Below are 19808 nucleotides of genomic sequence, written 5' to 3'. Positions count from 1 at the left end.
TTTTTTTAGCTGAAGGAGGGTCCTTATTTAACTCTTGTATTAGTCTGCTAGTGCTGCCATAACAAAGAACCACAGACTGCATGGCTGATACAAAAGTTTATTTTCTCATAATCCAGAGGTTAGAAGCCCAAGATCAAGGGGATGGCAGGGTTGGTTTCTTCCAAGTCCTCTCTCCTTGGCTTGCCAGGGGCCATCTCCATTTCTTTTCACATGATCTCTCCTCTGTGTATGTGTACATCCTAATCTCCTCTTCTTATAAAGATACCACCCTCGCTAGTGACCTCGTTTTAACTTAATTGTCTTTTAAAAAACCTTATCTCCAAATATGGTCACATTCTCAGGTACTGGGATTTAAGACTTTCAACATGTGAATTTGGGAGGGGGAGATACAATCAGCCCATGAAACATGCAGGCTTCTTATCTTACTCCTGGTTTCTGTCCCCCCAGGCAATCCCCAGCCCTGGGCAATGGACTCCTTTTCTCACCAACTACCAAGTCAGTACCTCCCTGCACATTGCAGCCACCCTCCACTGGGCTCCCACCCTCTGGGGATGCATACATGCTGACCAGGGTCCTGTGAGTTATCAGAGAGAAGGAGCCCCTCATTGTGTCTGGGACTAACCAGCAGTAGGGGGAGGAGCATCTCACAAGTGGTCAGCAGAAAGTCTGGCTGGCTTCCCCTTTGGTATTGAAGTCAGGATCAGAACTGACTGGTGACAGCTCTCGAGAGGTAAACTTTAGTAGAACTTTCTCACGTGAAAGGCGGGACTGGTGGATAAGCTGTTTTAAAAATGGATTTGGTTTTCTCTGATGGCCTTTTTATTTTTCTCATATGATATTTTAAAAATAAAAACTTTAAAGTATGTATCACACATGGGCTTCCCCGGTGGCGCTAGTGGTAAAGAATCCACCTGCCAATGCGGGAGACACAGGAGTCACGGGTTTCATCCCTGAGTTGGGACAATCCCCTGGAGGAAGGCATGGAAACCCACTCCATTATTCTTGCCTGGAAAATTCCATGGACAGAGGAGCCTGGCAGACTGCAGTCTGTGGGGTCGCAAGGAGTCAGACACAACTGAGCGACTGAACACACACACACACACACACACACGTTATATATAACATAATACCCTGATTTCAAGTGCACAATTCAATCTTTTTTTTTTTTATTTTAGCAAATTTACCACATTGTATAACTATCACCATATATGAGTTTTAGAACATTTTCATCACCCCAGTAAGATCCTTCCTGCCCACGTACTATTAATCCCAGCTCCCTGTCTCAGGGATTTGCCTTTTCTGGACAGTGGGTATCTTGCATCTAGCTTCTTTTACTCCACAGTGTTTTTAGCACACAAGCCATAGGATGTTATCAGTAGTCCATTCCCTTTTTATTGCTGATTTTGGTGGCCTTTTGTGTGTTTGCTTTAGGTCACAGCCACCAGCTGTTTCACGTGTGTGTGATCCTGGCCACACACATGCAGATGGAAGCCATCCTTCTGGACAAGACTCTGAGGAAGGAATGGCTGCTGACCCACTGCAGGCCCCTGGTGTTCGCCCAGATAGCCGGAGCCATACTTCTATGCCTCATCTTCAGCCTCAGCAACATAGTTTATTTCTCAGCTGCTCTGTATAGGATTCCCGAGCCGGAATTACATAAAAAGGAAACCTGATTCATACCATAAGCTTTTCGTACCAAATGTCAGCATTAAGCTACGACATTCTAACTACCATAAGCCAATGGCATGGTCCCAGTTTGCAGTGGCCTAAAATATTTAGAATGCTTGATATCTTGGCATTTTTGAGCGGGTTCAGGTCCATAAGGTATTTAACTGGGGACACTTCTCTAGATGTGCATTGGATTCTGTAAGTACGATTTTAAAAGGGGGACATGGGTTCAAGTCAGTCCTCATTCATGCAAATCATTATTTCATTTAGCTTTTAATTTATTTAAAGTATGTTCTCCAATTCTATTTAAACAGCTGGATTAGGCGTACCACCCTTGTAGCTTTACTATTAAATAGTTGGATTAAGCCTTACTACCCTTGAAGTATTACTCTTGGAAAATGGAACACGCTTCATCTGATGAGTTTCATGTAGCAAAGCCTCTCCTACCACAGTGGAGGAGGATGAGCTGGGAAGGTCAGTCAGGGAACCTGAGAAAAGGGAAACTGAGTCTGCGGGAGCTGTGGGGACTGGGAAGGCATTCCAGAATGAAGAAACCTGGTTTGGGGAGGGACCTTCTTCCTTTCCCCACCTAGTGAAGGAAATGAAAGAGCTCCCTCTTTCCCCGCAAGTCCATTCTGCTTCACCATGCAAGGTTCCCATGCCATTATGGACTTGGATTTTGTTAAAAGTTCACAGCCTGTGGCTGGGGTGTCATATGCTCTGTTTTGCTCTGTTTTCTTGTTGCCAGCTTGATGCTGTGAAGTATTATGCAGCACAGGTGAAGTGTGTTACCCAGAGGGCACTAACTGAATTAATCCCAATTGGTTGTACTCATCCATCACCCTTTAACCAATGACATCACAATGTTTGGGGAGGTTACATTTAATGTTGCTTCAGCATTTCATATGTGCTGCAGAATTTAACGTTCACGTGCAGAGGATACTACAGACTTTGCCAAAGGAATGGAAACGCTTGGTGAGCTTGTGATAAATGTAGATTCCCCAGGTGAATCAGGAGACGCTGCTTTACCAGTTTAAAATGTTGGTTTCCTGCAGAAGGTCTGTACTGGGACAAGTTCCCCAGGTGATTGTCAGGAGGGCCATGGGCCAAACTTGCAGAAATGCCGGTGTCACGAATTCCTGAATGCCCAGGGCCCATCAGCTGTGTTTTGATTGGTCTAACTTTCAGCAGCTCACCACCTAAGGCTGTGTCCTCTGCTTTCCACTCTGTGGAGTACTGAAACACTGAGTATTTTCTCATCTGTTGCATTACTCATTAAAAGTTCAGTATTTCGTGGTGTTTTCATAGAGTACAGAAATGCTGAGGCCCATCACTCCCTGACATGCACTTGCTGACGACTTAAGGGACCATCCATCGCAATGCAGGAGCCTCTTCTGCTGACTCAGGAACACCTCAGTTTCTTAGAACACTGCCTCTATGGTTAACTGGCCCAGACGTTTGAATGACCTTGTAAGTAGCTCATCAGCTAATACTCTGAAGACAAGTAGCAATTTATATCGGATATGAGTGGTCAACAAATATGATTTCATTAGTTTTATTGTCTGTTTACTTCCTCTGGGGAAGGTAGACTGATAAAATTATATAGGCTGGTAAATTTTTGGTACATTAATTGCAAGCTGCACGACAAAATTTGTTTTTTTGGCAAGAGGTTGACACTATTACTGGAACTGTACTCCAGCAGGGGTTCTGGGCTTCCATTTCATCTTACTGTAACTTCAGTTTTATGGTGGACAGAGGTACTAACTTTACGTACTCCATTTTAGTAATGCCAAAGGCATGAAGGCTTCTTAATTCTCTTTTTTATAGAAAGTAACATAAGGTTCTTCGTTTAGCTCAGAAGTAGTTGAAAGATCACAGGTGACTAATCTGAAGGACTTTTAGAATATTTAGTCTTTGGTTACATTGCTTTTTCAGCATTGCTTAATGATGAAAATGAAATGTTAAATCAACAAAATAAGGCCAAGTGTTTCATAATGTTTTTATACATTTGGTAAACTTAGTCCCATTGTATACTTTTGGACAGTGTTACAATTAAATTTTATAACAGTTTGCAGTACGCTGATTTGGAAACTTATAATGATGCATGAGAATGTGTTCAAATATATTCATTTTCATTAAGTATTATGAAGTCTAATGTAAATATAGTTTTGCTAAGCCATTCCAGAAATTAAAAAGACTGGCAGTGGGTCAGGTGAAAACCTCACTGGGAGGATGTCTTTTAATGTGTGTGTGTGCTCAGCTGTGTCCGACTCTGCAACCCCACGGACTATGGCCCACCAGGCTCCTCTCCATGAAATTTTCCAGGCAAGAATACTGGAGTGGGTTGCCATTTCCTTCTCCAGGGGATCTTCCCAACCCAGGAACAAACCCAGGTCTTATGTGGCTCCTGCATTGGCAGGCGGGTTCTTTACCACTGAGCCACTTGGGAAGCCTTGTCTTTTAAGGTAGCAGTTCTCAATTTTTTTTTTTTTTTTTAACATCTCAGTACACTTTGGAGATATACCATATTCCCCCTGGTAGCGATTGCTCACCAAGGCCCTGTCTCCTAAGGGGTGAGGGGAGCGGGCACACTCCTGAAGGGATGTACCTCTTCCCCCTCCCTTGGCTCAAGAAACACTACTCTAGAATTTACCGATCATTTTCATTGTGATAAAACTCAGATATGCTTGGATGAGGCCATTTGGTCACTTGCCTCTTCCTTCAGTCACAAATGGAGAGTTTAATTTTTCTTGCGCAGTCTTTGGAGAGGAACGCTCCTTCTTTCCTAAAGACATGAATTTGTCAGACTTCCCTGGTGGTCCAGTGGTTGACAATCCACTGCCAAAGTAGGGGACACAGTGTGATCTCTGGTCCAGGAAGATCCCACATGCCTCAGACAATTAAGCTTGTGCACCACAACTGCTGAGCCTGAGCTCTAAGAGCCCAGGAGTTGTAACTACTGGACTGCTGAGCCTGAGTGCTCTGGGGCCCTTTCTCCACAGTAAGAGAAGCCACTGCTGTGAGAAGCCTGCGCATTACGACTGCAGGGTAGCCCGCACGCAGCAACAAAGACGCAACGCAGCCCAAAATAAATAAAGTATATTTTTTAAAAAGACAAGAACAGGCCCTTGGTGATTAGAATTAGAAGTGGGATGTTTAGAAGGCTTTTGAATACAAGTGATTTAGATATTTGGTCTGCAGCAATCTTTCGCAAAGTGTTTTTTGGAGAAGGAACTGAGTTCCCAGGAGATATTCTGAGGAAGGCAGGATGCTATTCTGGAAAAGAATGCTTTTGTCAGGTTCATCAGAGAAACCTTTCATGCCCATCTGCTTTGTCCTGAATTTGGCTTGGCCATGGTACCCTTTATATATGAAACGGCTCTTAACCCTGTATATCAGCATTTTGTAACATGTTGTTGAATGCCAGCCTCTGATTTTCCAGTCGACAATCCATTATGAATGAAAAGGCAGAGACCTATTTCCAGACTCAGAGATGTTCTTCCAGCTTATGCTAATGTCTGGTTTTCTTAAATTATGGTAGGAAAAATAAAATTTATTTATTATAGTAAAGTCCTGTTTCTCCTTTGACTTAGTTATGTTTCACCTACTATGCCGAAAACATGTTCACTCATCATGAAAAATAGATTCCTGTATATGTATAGATTGTGAAATCATTCACTGAATGTTTATTTACTGCCAGGTATATATAAAACAAACACTGTCCTAAGAGTTGGGAATATAGAAGTGAAGAAAACCCAAACTGTCCTTCCCTCATGCAAAAGATACACTGGTCAGCCAGTAGGACAGGAGATACAGATAAATTCAGATAATGGTAAGTGCTGGTGGCTTAGATGGTAAAGAATCCGCATCCAGTGTGGGAGACCTGGGTTCAATCCCTGGGTTGGGAAGATCCCTGGAGGAGGACATGGCAACCCACTCCAATATTGTTGCCTGTGAATCCCCATGTACAGAGAAGCCTGTGGGGATACAGTCCATGGGGTTGCGAAGAGTCGACTGAGTGACTAAGCACAGCACATCAGGAAAATAAGCCTGGGGACTTCCCTGGTGGTCCAATGATTTAGACTCCATGCTTCCACTTGAGAGTCCCTTGAACTGCAAGGAGATCCAACCAGCCCATCCTAAAAATCAGTCCTGGGTGTTCATTGGAAGTACTGATATTGAAGCTGAAACTCCAATACTTTGGCCACCTGATGTGAAGAATTGACTCATTTGAAAAGACCCTGATGCTGGGAAAGATTGAGGGCAGGAGGAGAAGGGGACGACAGAGGATGAGATGGTTGGATGGCATCACTGACTCAATGGACATGAGTTTGGGTAGACTCCAGGAGTTGGTGATAGACAGGGAGGCCTGGCGTGCTGCAGTTCATGGGGTCGCAAAGAGTTGGACACGACTGAGTGACTGAACTGAACTTCCACTGCAGGAGTTTGATCCCTGGTCCAGGGAACTAAGATCCTGCTCCCACTTGGTGTGGCCAAAAAAAAAAAAGAAGCCTGGTGAGGGAATAGGAAGGGGTGGGGTGAGGCAGCTGAGTTTGGATAGCCACTCTGATAACCCGACATTTGAGGAGAACCTTAATGGAGCACTAGACCATTCAGGTATGACCTAAATCAAATCCTTTCTGATTATATGGTGTAAGAGACAAATAGATTCAAGGGATTAGATCTGATAGAGTGCCTGAAGAACTATGGATGGAGGTTCCTAACACTGTAGAGGAGGCGGTGAAACCGTCCTCAAGAAGAAGAAACGCAAACAGGCACAACGGTTGTTTGAGGAGCCCTTACAAATCGCTGAGAAAAGAGAAATGAAAGGTAAAGGAGAAAGGGAAAGATATACCCATCTGAACGCAGAGTTCCAAAGAATACCAAAGAGAGATATGAAAGGCTTCCTAAATGATCAAAGAAATAGAGAAAACAATAGAATGTGAAAGACTAGCGATCTCTTTGAGAAAATTGGAGATACTAAAGGAATATTTCATGCAAAGATGGGCACAATAAAGTATAGAAACAGTATGGACCTAATAGAACCACAGTTCAGTTCAGTCACTCAGTTGTGTCCAACTCTTTGCGACCCCATGAACTGTGGCAGGTCAGGCCTGCCTGTCTATAACCAACTACCTGAGTTCACCCAAATCCATATCCATCGAGTCGGTGATGCCATCCAGCCATCTCATCCTCTGTCATCCCCTTCTCCTCCTGCCTTCAATCTTTCCCAACATCAGGGTCTTTTCAAATGAATCAGCTCTTCATATCAGGTGGCCAAAGTATTGGAGGTTCAGCTTCAAGATCAGTCCTTCCAATGAATACCCAGGACTGATCTCCTTTAGGATGGACTGGTTGGATCTCCTTGCAGTCCAAGGGACTCTCAAGAGTCTTCTTCAACACCACAGTTCAAAAGCATCAATTCTTCAGTGCTCAGCTTTCTTTATAGTCCAACTCTCACATCCATACATGACTACTGGAAAAACCATAGCCTTGACTAGATGGACCTTTGTTGGCAAAGTAATGTCTCTGCTTTTCAATATGCTATCTAGGTCGGTCATAACTTTCCTTCCAAGGAGTAAGCGTCTTTTAATTTCATGGCTGCAATCACTATCTGCAGTGATTTTGGAGCCCCCAAAAATAAGGTCAGCCACTGTTTCCCCTGTTACCCCATCTATTTGCCATGAAGTGATGGGACAGGATGCCATGATCTTCATTTTCTGAATGTTGAGCTTTAAGCCAACTTTTTCACTCTCTTTCACTTTCATCAAGATGCTCTTTCGTTCTTCTTCACTTTCTGCCATAAGGGTGGTGTTATCTGCATATCTGAGGTTATTGATATTTCTCCCGGCAACCTTGATTTCAGCATGTGCTTCTTCCAGCCCAGCGTTTCTCATGATGTCCTCTGCATATAAATTAAATAAGCAGGGTGACAATATACAGCCTTGACATACTCCTTTTCCTGTTTGGAACCAGTCTGTTGTTTCATGTCCAGTTCTAACTGTTGCTTCCTGACCTGCGTACAGATTTCTCAAGAGGCAGGTTAGGTAGTCTGGTATTCCCATCTCTTTCAGAATTTTCTCTTTCACAAAGTTTATTGTGATCCACACAGTCAAAGGCTTTGGCATAGTCAATAAAGCAGAAATAGATGTTTTTCTGGAACTCTCTTGCTTTTTCCATGATCCAGCAGATGTTGGCAATTTGATCTCTGGTTCCTCTGCCTTTTCGAAAACCAGCTTGAACATCAGGAAGTTCATGGTTCACGTATTGCTGAAGCCTGGATTGGAGAATTTTAAGCATTACTTTTACTAGCGTTTGAGATGAGTGCAATTGTGCAATAGTTTGACCATTCTTTGGCACTGCCTTTCTTTGGGATTGGAATGAAAACTGACCTTTTCCAGTCCTGTGGCCACTGCTGCGTTGTCCAAATTTGCTGGCATATTGAGTACAGCACTTTCACAGCGTCATTTTTCAGGATTCGAAACAGCTCAACTGGTATCCCATCACCTCCACTAGCTTTGTTCATAGTGATGCTTCCTAAGGCCCACTTGACTTCACATTCCAGGATGCCTGGCTCTAGGTCAGTGATCACACCATCGTGATTATCTGGGTCATGAAGATCTTTTTTGTACGGTTCTTCTGTGTATTCTTGCCACCTCTTCTTAATATCTTCTGCTTCTGTTAGGTCCATACCATTTCTGTCCTTTATTGTGCCCATCTTTGCATGAAATGTTCCCTTGGTGTCTCTAATTTTCTTGAAGAGATCTGTAGTCTTTCCCATTCTATTGTTTTCCTCTATTTCTTTGCATTGATCCCTGAGGAAGGCTTTCTTATCTCTCCTTGCTATTCTTTGGAACTCTGCATTCAGATGCTTATATCTTTCCTTTTCTCCTTTGCTTTTTGCTTCGCTTATTTTCACAGCTATTGGTAAGGCCTCCTCAGACCGCCATTTTGCTTTTTTGTATTTCTTTTTCTTGGGGATGGTCTTGATTTCTGGCTCCTGTACAATGTCATGAACCTCCATCCATAGTTCATCAGGCACTCTGTCTATCAGATCTAATCCCTTAAATCTATTTCTCACTTCCACTGTATAGTCATAAGGGATTTGATTTAGGTCATACCTGAATGGTCTAGTGGTTTTCTCCACTTCAATTTCAGTCTGAATTTGGCAATAAGGAGTTCATGATCTGAGCCACAGTCAGCTCCCAGTCTTGCTTTGGCTGACTGTATAGAGCTTCTCCATCTTTGGCTGCAAAGAATATAATCAATCTTATTTCAATGTTGACCATCTGGTGATGTCCATGTGTAGAGTCTTCTCTTGTGTAGTTGGAAGAGGGTGTTTGCTATAACCAGTGCGTTCTCTTGGCACAACTCTATTAGCCTTTGCCCTGCTTCATTCTGTAATCCAAGGCCAAATTTACCTGTTACTCCAGGTGTTTCTTGACTTCCTACTTTTGCATTCCAGTCCCCTATAATGAAAAGGACATCTTTTTGGGGTGTTAGTTCTAGAAGGTCTTGTAGGTCTTCACAGAACTGTTCAACTTCAGCTTCGTCAGTGTTACTGGTTGGGGCATAGACTTGGATTACCGTGATATTGAATGGTTTGCCTTGGAAACGAACAGAGATCATTCTGTCACTTTTGAGATTGCATTCAAGTACTGCATTTTGGACTCTTTCATTGACCATGATGGCTACTCCATTTCTTCTAAGGGATTCCTGCCCACAGTAGTAGATATAATGGTCATGTGAGTTAAATTCACCCATTTCAGTCCATCTTAGTTCGCTGATTCCTAGAATGTTGATGTTCACTCTTGTCATCTCCTGTTTGACCACTTCCAATTTGCCTTGATTCATGGACTTAACATTCCAGGTTCCTATGCAATATTGCTCTTTACAGCATTGGACCCTGCTTCTATCACCAGTCCCATCCACAGCTGGATGTTGTTTTTGCTTTGGTTCCATCCCTTCCGTCTTTCTGGAGTTACTTCTCCACTCATCTCCAGTAGCATATTGGGCACCTACCGACTTGGGGAGTTCATCTTTCAGTGTCCTCTCTTTTTGCCTTTTCATACTGTTCATGCGGTTCTCAAGGCAAGAATACTGAAGTGGTTTGCCATTCCCTTCTCCAGTGGACCACATTCTGTCAGACCTCTCTAGCATGACCTGTCTGTCTTGGGTGGCCCCACACAGCATGGCTTGGTTTCATTGAGTTAGACCAGGCTGTGGTCCGGTGATCATATTGGCCTGTGGTCTGTGAATTTGGTTTCAGTCTGTCTGCCCTCTGATGCCATCTCTCAGTGCCTCCCTCTTACTTGGGTTTCTCTTACTTTCAATGTGGGGTCTCTCTTCACGGCTGCTCCAGCAAAGCGCAGAAGCACAAGATATTAAGAAAAGGTGGCAAGAATACACAGAAGAACTATACAAAAAAGATCTTAATGACCCAGATAACCAGGATCACTCACCTAGAACCACACATCCTGGAGTGTGAAGTCAAGTGGGCCTTTCGAAGCATCACTAGGAACAAAGCTAGTGGCAGTGATGTAATTCCAGCTGAGCTATTTCAAATCCTAAAAGATCATGCTGTGAAAGTGCTGCACTCAGTATGCCAGCAAATTTGGAAAACTAAGCTGTGGCCACGGAACTGGAAATGGTCAGCTTTAATTCCAGTCCCAAAGAAAGGCAATGCCAAAGAATGTCCAAGCTACTGCACAGTTGCAGTTGTCTCACATGCTAGCAAAGTAATTCTCAAAGATTTCCAAGCTAGGCTTCAACAGTCTGTGAACTGAGAACTTCTAGATGTTCAAGCTGGATTTAGAAAAGGCAGGGGAACCAGAGATCAAATTGCCAACATCCGTTGGATCATAGAAAAAGCAAGAGAATTCCAGAAAAACACCTGCTTCGTTGACTGTGCTAAAGCCTTTGACTATGTGGGTCACAAAACACTGTGGAAAATTCTTCAAGAGTTTGGAATAGCAGACCACCTTACCTGCCTACTGAGAAATCTGTATGCAGGTCAAGAAGCAACAGTTAGAACCGGACATGGAACACCGGTGTTAGTTGCTCAGTTGTGTCTGACTCTTTGCAACCCCATAGACTGTAGACCACACGGCTCCTCTGTCCCTGGGATTCTCCAGGCAAGAATACTGGAGTGGGTCACCATTTCCTTCTCCAGAGGATCTTTCCAACCCAGGGATTGAACCCAGGTCTTCTGTGTTGCTGCTGCTAAGTCGATTCAGTCGTCTCTGACTCTGTGCGGCCCCATAGATGGCAGCCCACCAGGCTCCCCTGTTCCTGGGATTCTCCAGGCAAGAACACTGGAGTGGGTTGCCTGTTCCTTCTCCAACTTCTGTGTTGCAGGCAGATTCTTTACTGTCTGAGCTACAGGGAAGTCCTGGAAGTCCTAACACTGGACTGGTTCCAAATTGGGAAAGGAGTATGTCAAGGCTGTATATTGTCACCTTGCTTATTTAACTTATATGCTGAGTACATCATGTGAATGCCAGACTGGATGAAGCACAAGCTGGAATCAAGATTGCAGGGAGAAATATCAATAACCTCAGATATGCAGGTGAGAACCCCTTATGGCAGAAAGCAAAGAGGAACTAAAGAGCCTCTTGATGAAAGTGAAAGAGGAGAGTGAAAAAGCTGGCTTAAAACTCAACAGTCAAAAAACTAAGATCATGGCATCCAGTCCCATCACCTCACGGCAAGTAGATGGTGAAACAGTGGAAACAGTGACAGACTTTATTTTCTTGGGCTCTAAATTCACTGCAGATGGCATTGCAGCCATGAAATTAAAAGGTGCCTGCCCCTTGGAAGAAAAGCTGTGACAAACCTAGACAGCATATTAAAAATAACTTTGCTGACATAGGTCCATATAGCCAAAGCTATGGTTTTTTCAATAGTCATATATGGATGTGAGAGTTGGATCTCAAAGAAAGCTGAACACTGAAGGATTGATGCTTTTGAACTGTGGTATTGGAGAAGACTCTTGGGAGTCCCTTGGACTGCAAGGAGATCAAACCAGTCAATCCTAAAGGAAATCTGTCCTGAATACTCACTGGAAGGACTGGATGCTGAAGCTGAGGCTTCAATACTTTGGCCACTTGATGGGAAGAATTGACTCATTGGAAAAGACCCTGATGCTGGGAAAGATTGAAGGCAGGAGGAGATGGAGATGACAGAGGACAAGATGGTTGGATGGCATCACCAACTCAATGCACATGAGTTTGAGCAAGGTCCAAGAGTTGGTGATGACATGGAGGCCTGGCATGTTACAGTCCATGGGATTGCAAAGAGTTGGACTGAAGATTGAGCAACTGAACTGAGTTTAATGGACTAAGGCCTTACCTGGTAGCTCAGATGGTATAGAATCTATCTGCAATGCAGGAGACCAGAGTTTGATCCCTGGTTGGGAAGATCCCCTGGAGAAGGGAATGGCAACCCCCTCCAGTGTTCCTGCCTGTGAAAGCCATGGTCAGAGCAGCCTGGCGGGCTACAGTCCATGGGATGGCAAGAGTAGGACATGACTTAGTGACTAACACTTCACTTCTTTGATGGGTTATAAGATGCTGACTTTGGCAGCAGGTGGGGGAAAGGATTTCAAGTCCAGAGAGCTATAAGTGCAAAGGCCCTAAGGCCAGAAGGTGTTTGTCTTTTTGGCAGAATAGAAATCAGGCCATTCATTCCTGAGATAACCCCAGAAGACATTGGCAAGATTTGACTTGAATTCTGAAATTTCTCCTCAACATTCCTCCTGGGAGATTGCCGAAGGGACTTTTCAATGGCCCCTTGGTATTTGTACAAATTCTTTAACTCTATAATAAATGTTCTTCAACAAATAGTTGTCACACTCATTCTCTCCATGTCAAGAAACAGGTTTCTAAATCTCGCTTTACATTTTGCCTCCTCTAGAGTATGGAACCACTAACCTCAAAGATAATTTAACCCAGCCTTAAAAAAATATGTTTGATGATGTAAAATGCACATTTCCAGAGCCCAGATGCACAGATGCAGAAGACCCAGAGTGCATGCTGGATGTGAGCATGGTTCTGGAGTTTTGAAGTTTTTATCAAAAACTCCAGTGATTTTTAATACTCTAAGAGAGTTTAAGAAGCACTGATATAGTCCAACTATCCCTCCCTCTTTTGGACATAATTTCATACTTAAGAAACATGTTGCCAAATAGTAAAAAGAATTCCTAGGTACTTTTTACTTGCTCCCTTTTGGTGTTTATATTACTCTCTAACAGTGAGAAACTTGGCTCCCTTTATCTGCAATGTATTTAATGTTGTTTCAGAACTGCTAATCCACATCTTCAAAAAGGCCAACTAATTAGAATTCAATGTTTCAAGTTCTTTTTGCCTTGAGCCTGAGGGCATATACTGTAGTCTAAATAGTCCAACTTGGGTAAGTGATAGCTCCCTTTCTGTGTGAGTATGTTATTCATTTGAAATGTGGTTCTGCTCAGATCCTCTGTGTTTTTTGTATCAATGTTACACCTTCCCCCAAGTTTGTTGATTTTATTGTTTTCTGAGTAGGTAAGACATTAACATCCCGCTCATTCATTTTACAGATGGCCTGGGGATGTGAGATTATGTTGCCAAGGCCACTGAACCCTTGGGTGTGCTGTGTGTTGGGTGCTCAGGGGACCTGGTCTCCACCTTACCACCTTTCATCAAACACTCCAAGCTTTGGTATTTTCTGGTGCTTACTGGTTAGTACAGAGAAGGCAATGGCACCCCACTCCAGTACTCTTGCCTGGAAAAATCCCATGGACAGAGGAGCCTGCCGTCCTTGGGGTCACTAAGAGTTGGACACGACTGAGTGACTTCACTTTCACTTTTCACTTTCATGCATTGGAGAAGGAAATGGCAACCCACTCCAGTGTTGTTGCCTGGAGAATCCCAGGGACAGGGGAGCCTGGTAGGCTGCTGTCTATGGGGTCGCACAGGGTTGGACACAACTGAAGCGACTTAGCAGCAGCAGCAGCAGCAACTGGTTAGTAGGTTCCCACAGCTGGACTTGTTTAGCTAGGAGCTTGGATTAATTATGGTTTCAAATGTCTGTAGTATCAACCCCTTTTCAGTGATTTACATAAAACCCTCCCAGTCCGGTTTGGCAGTTTCCTATCAAGTGGACCAGCAATCCCACCCAAGAGAAGTGAAAATATCTATGTCTACATAAATAACTTTACACAAATAATTATGCCAGTTTCAAAAAGTGAAAACAGCTTAAATGTTCATCAGCCAGTGAATGGGTAGATTGTCATACAATGGAATACTCATCAGCAATAAAAAGGGAAAATATTCCTGATAGATGCAACACATGGATGAATCTCAAAAAGGTTATGCTGAGTTAAAGAAGAGACATTCAGGAAAAGACAGATCTAAGGAAAGAAATCAGAAAAGTGGTTGCCAAGGGCTGAGCATAGGGAAAGGTGACTGCAAAGGGGCAGCACAAGGAATTTTTGGTGTGATGGGAATATTATACATTGGACTGTGCCAGTCATTAGAGGATGGTGTATGTTTGTCAAATATTTAGATGGTACAAATAAAAAGGTGACTTTTATTATAGGGAAAGTATACTGCAATAAACCTGATCTTCTACATTTTTATTTATCTATCTTTATTTTTGGCTGTGCTGGCTCTTCGTTGCCATGCTTGGGCTTTCTCTAGTTGTGGTGCATGGGCTTCTCCTTGTAGTGGCTTCTCTTGTTGGTGAGCACAGCCTCCAGGACGTGTGGGCTTCCGTAGTTGCAGCACGTGGGCTCAGTAGTTACAGTTCCCGAGCTCTAAAGCACACACTCAATAGTTGTTGCAAGGGCTTAGTTGCTCTGCAGCATGTGGGATCTTCCCAGATTGGGGATCAAAACCATGTCTCCTGCAATGCCAGGAGGGTTCTTTACCACTGAGCCACTGTTCAGTTCAGTTCAGTTCAGTTCAGTCGCTCAGTCGTGTCTGACTCTTTGCGACCCCATGAACCGCAGCATGCCAGGCCTCCCTGTCCATCACCAACTCCCGGAGTTCACCCAGACTCACATCCATCGAGTTAGTGATGCCATCCATCCATCTCATCCTCTGTCGTCCCCTTCTCCTCCTGCCCCCAATCCATCCCAGCATCAGAGTCTTTTCCAAAGAGTCAGCTCTTCCCATGAGGTGCCCAAGTACTGGAGTTTCAGCTTCAGCATCATTCCTTCCAAAGAACACCCAGGGCTGATCTCCTTCAGAATGGACTGGTTGGATCTCCTTGCAGTCCAAGAGACTCTCAAGAGTCTTCTCCAACACCACAGTTCAAAAGCATCAATCCTTCGGCACTCAGCCTTCTTCACAGTCCAACTCTCACATCCATACATGACCACAGGAAAAACCATAGCCTTGACCATATGGACCTTTGTTGGCAAAGTAATGTCTCTGCTTTTCAATATGCTATCTAGGTTGGTCATAACTTTCCTTCCAAGGAGTAAGCATCTTTTAATTTCATGGCTGCAGTCACCATCTGCAGTGATTTTGGAGCCCCCAAAACTAAAGTCTGACACTGTTTCCACTGTTTCCCCATCTATTTCCCATGAGGTGATGGGACCAGATGCCATGATCTTCGTTTTCTGAATGTTGAGCTTTAAGCCAACTTTTTCACTCTCCACTTTCACTTTCATCAAGAGGCTTTTTAGTTCCTCTTCACTTTCTGCCATAAGGGTGGTGTCATCTGCATATCTGAGGTTATTGATGTTTCTCCTGGCAATCTTGATTCCAGCTTGTGTTTCTTCCAGTCCAGCGTTTCTCATGATGTACTCTGCATATAAGTTAAATAAGCAGGGTGACAATATACAGCCTTGACATACTCCTTTTCCTATTTGGATCCAGTCTGTTGTTCCATGTCCAGTTCTAACTGTTGCTTCCTGACCTGCATACAGATTTCTCAAGAGGCAGGTCAGGTGGTCTCGTATTCCCATCTCTTGAAGAATTTTCCATAGTTTATTGTGATCCACACAGTCAAAGGCTTTGGCATAGTCAAGAAAGCAGAAATAGATGTTTTTCTGGAACTCTCTTGCTTTTTCCATGATCCAGCGGATGTTGGCAATTTGATCTCTGGTTCCTCTGCCTTTTCTAAAACCAGCTTGAACATCTGGAAGTTCACAGTTCACGTATTGCAGAAGCCTGGCTTGGAGAATTTTGAGCATTACTTTACTAGCGTGTGAGATGAGTGTAATTGTGCAGTAGTTTGAGCATTCTTTGGCATTGCCTTTCTTTGGGATTGGAATGAAAACTGACCTTTTCCAGTCCTGTGGCCACTGCTGAGTTGTCCAAATTTGCTGGCATATTGAGTGCAGCACTTTCACAGCATCATCTTTTAGGATTTGAAATAGCTCAACTTGATCTCCATCACCTCCACTAGCTTTGTTCATAGTGATGCTTTCTAAGGCCCACTTGACTTCACATTCCAGGATGTCTGGCTCTAGATGAGTGATCACACCATCGTGATTATCTGGGTCGTGAAGATCTTTTTTGTACAGTTCTTCTATGTACTCTTGTCACCTCTTCTTAATATCTTCTGCTTCTGTTAGTCCATACCATTTCTGTCCTTTATCAAGCCCATCTTTGCATGAAATGTTCCCTTGGTATTTCTCATTTTCTTGAAGAGATCTGTAGTCTTTCCCATCCTGTTGTTTTCCTGTATTTCTTTGCATTGATCGCTGAGGAAGGCTTTCTTATCTCTTCTTGCTATTCTTTGGAACTCTGCATTCAGATGCTTGTACCTTTCCTTTTCTCCTTTGCTTTTCGCTTCTCTTCTTTTCACAGCTATTTGTAAGGCCTCTCCAGACAGCCATTTTGCTTTTTTGCGTTTCTTTTCCATGGGGATGGTCTTGATCCCTGTCTCCTGTACAATGTCAAGAACCTCAGTCCATAGTTCATCAGGCACTCTATCTATCAGATCTAGGCCCCTAAATCTATTTCTCACTTCCACTGTATAATCATAAGGGATTTGATTTAGGTCATACCTGAATGGTCTAGTGGTTTCCCCTACTTTCTTCAATTTCAGTCTGAATTTGGCAATAAGGAGTTCATGATCTGAGCCACAGTCAGCTCCTGGTCTTGTTTTTGTTGACTGTATAGAGCTTCTCCATCTTTGGCTGCAAAGAATATAATCAATCTGATTTTGGTGTTGACCATCTGGTGATGTCCATGTGTAGGACACAAGAGGATGTTTGCTATGACCAGTGCATTTTCTTGGCAAAACTCTATTAGTCTTTGCCCTGCTTCATTCCGTATTCCAAGGCCAAATTTACCTGTTACTCCAGGTGTTTCTTGGCTTCCTACTTTTGCATTCCAGTCCCCTATAATGAAAAGGACATCTTTTTGGGGTGTTAGTTCTATGTCTTGTAGGTCTTCACAGAACTGTTCAACTTCAGCTTCTTTAGCGTTACTGGTTGGGGCATAGACTTGGATTACTGTGATATTGAATGGTTTGCCTTGGAAATGAACAGAGATCATTCTGTCATTTTTGAGATTGCATCCAAGTACTGCATTTCGGACTCTTTTGTTGACCATGATGGCTACTCCATTTCTTCTGAGGGAAGCTCAAACCTGATCTTTAAAAAAGCCTCCCAGTTCTAGCCTCTAGCCTTCTTCTATCTGCCTGTCCCTAACTCCGCCCCTGCTTGGCGCTCTAATTCTAGGGGGAAATGCAAATTTTTAACCAGCTATGGGGAGTGCCTGACCATTTTTGAACAGAAAAATAATATAATGAGTTGGCATTAAAGCATTGTCAGTGAACTTTGATAAGAATATAAATGAGTGAGAAAGAAGAAACTGGCCTGAAGAAAAGCTGCTGCTACTGCTGCTAAGTCGCTTCAGTCGTGTCCGACTCTGTGCGACCCCACAGATGGCAGCCCACCAGGCTCCCCCATCCCTGGAATTCTCCAGGCAAGAACACTGGAGTGGGTTGCCATTTCCTCCTCCAGAAGAAAAGCTAGGGGTTTTAAATTATAATTGGGTCTTCCATGGGATGTTCTGTGAAGGGATGGGCTCATTCATTCCTTCAAACACATATGGAGCATCTTCATTGCTGGGCGTGGGGGACATGATTGTGTCATCTAGTCAGGATGTGGGGATAAGCTGCTGGTGGTGGTGTAGTTGCTCAGTTGTGTCTGACTCTTTGCGACCCTATGGACTGCAGTCCCCCAGGCTCCTCTGTCCATGGGATTCTCCAGGCAAGGATACTGGAGTGGGTTGCCATTTCCTCCTCCGGGGGATCTTCCCCACCCAGGGATTGAACCTGCATCTCTTGCATTTGCAGGTGGATTCTTTACCACTGAGGGAGTAGCAATCACAAATTGGAATGCGAGCTCTGAAGCAAATCAGAGGGAATGACTTGGAGGTAGTGTGCAGAGGACTATGGATAGAGAGCAGGGATTCAGCATCCAGAGCAGGGTCGTGGGCAGAAGATCTGCTGAGAACTGAGGGTAAGGAGGCATTGTCAGAGGAAGGGAGGGAGGAGAGCTTGACAGCAGAGGGAAAGCTGTGTGAGCCCAGTGTATTCAGGCATCATGGCTGGAGGGAAGCAAGGGGAAATGATAGGTGATGAGCTTGGAGAGGAAGAACCCCAGGGCCTGGCCTGTTGAGGGTGTCCAGCAGTGGGAACTACTGTAGTATTACAAATAGGGAAATGCCATGATCAGATCTGTGATTAGTGGTGAGCTGGCTGCAAAATGGAACCAAGTTTGAAAGATGGCAGCAGGGAAGCCTGTTAGGATACTGTTTCAGTCATCCAGACAAGAGATGGTAGTGGTCGAGGGGATGGAGAGGAGGGTTTTAAAAGCTATTTAGTTGATAGAAATTTCAAGATTTGGTGACTGATTGTTGGAATAGAAGGAGAGGCAAAAGTCAAAGGTGGTACCTTGCACTTGGGTGGGTGGATAGATGGTGATGCTTGAGGGAGAACAGGTTCAGGAGAAAAGATTAGGATGGTGTTCAATGTGAGGTGCCTGTGAGGCACCCAAGTGAATTCAGCAGACTGTTGGACATATGGCTCTGGAACTCAGAGGAGCAAATATGAGTGGTATGTGAGGCCACAGGAATGGCTGGGAGTGCCTACAGAGAGGGCACAGCTAGTGAACACCAGGTGAAAACCTTAAGCCACAGTATTTAAGGCAGAAAAAAGAACTCACAAATGAGGCTGGGAAAGAGGGGCTAGAAAACTAGGAGTAAAAACAAAGACATGAGAAGAGAGGAAATATTTTTTAATCCGTTAAGAGGTCAAGTAAGGTAAGGGTCAAATAGTTTTGGCATCAATGAAACATTGATCTTGGTGAGAAAAATTCCAATGGAAAGACTGAGGCCAAAGCCAGGCTACAATGTAATTAAGAGGTAATTGGCCAGCAGCCCAGGCCAATTCCTAAATAACGAAGATCCCAACCTCACACCAGGCTTCCCTGGTGATTCAGACGGTAGAGTCTACCTGCAGTGCAGGAGACCCAGATTCGATCCCTGGGTTGGGAAGATCCCCTGGAGAAGGAAATGGCAACCCACTCCAGTATTCTTGCCTGGAAAATCCCATGGATGGAGGAGCCTGATAGGTTACAGTCTGTGGAGTTGCTAATAGTTGGACACGACTGAGCGACTTCACTTCTTCTCAACCTCACACTTGACAACAAAGTTCAATGGTTCAAAGACTTAAACATAAAAAAGCAATAGGCAAAATATAAGATGAAAAACATTGCTTTAATGTTAGAGTACAAAAGACTTTTTTCTGGTGTGACACAAAACAGAAGCCACAAAAGAGAAGGCTGATAAATATGCCTACCTTAAAATTTTCCCTTAGTTCAGTTCAGTTCAGTCGCTCAGTCGTGTCTGACTCTTTGCCACCCCATGAACCGCAGCACGCCAGGCCTCCCTGTCCATCACCAACTCCTGGAGTTCACTCAGACTCACGTCCATCAAGTCAGTGATGCCATCCAGCCATCTCATCCTCTGTCGTCTGCTTCTCCTACTTCCCCCAATCCCCCCAGCATCAGAGTCTTTTCCAATGAGTCAGCTCTTCCCATGAGGTGGCCAAAGTACTGGAGTTTCAGCTTTAGCATCATTCCTTCCAAAGAAATCCCAGGGCTGATGTCCTTCAGAATGGACTGGTTGGATCTCCTT

General features: G+C 43.9%; 1 protein-coding gene across 5 annotated transcripts in view; it reads left to right on the top strand.

Annotated features, from left to right (window-relative positions):
* Positions 1-19808, top strand: part of PAQR5 (progestin and adipoQ receptor family member V) — a 118858-nt gene that overhangs the window by 93860 nt on the left and 5190 nt on the right. For 4 of the 5 annotated variants that reach the window (XM_010834495.1, XM_010834496.1, XM_010834498.1 and 1 more), the window contains exon 8: positions 1432-3976. In XM_010834495.1, the coding sequence (XP_010832797.1) occupies positions 1432-1673 (242 nt within the window). In that variant the 3' untranslated portion in view covers positions 1674-3976. Of the gene's footprint in view, positions 1-1431; positions 3977-5368; positions 5501-19808 lie in introns of those variants that run through there. The other variant, XR_824771.1, reaches the window with a different exon arrangement.

The sequence above is a fragment of the Bison bison genome, unplaced genomic scaffold (genome assembly GCF_000754665.1).
Source record: "Bison bison bison isolate TAMUID 2011002044 unplaced genomic scaffold, Bison_UMD1.0 scf7180017864034, whole genome shotgun sequence".
In the NCBI taxonomy this organism is placed as follows: Eukaryota; Metazoa; Chordata; class Mammalia; order Artiodactyla; family Bovidae; genus Bison; species Bison bison.
Note: the sequence above shows the minus strand (reverse complement) of the source record. Positions and strands in the feature narration are given on the sequence as shown.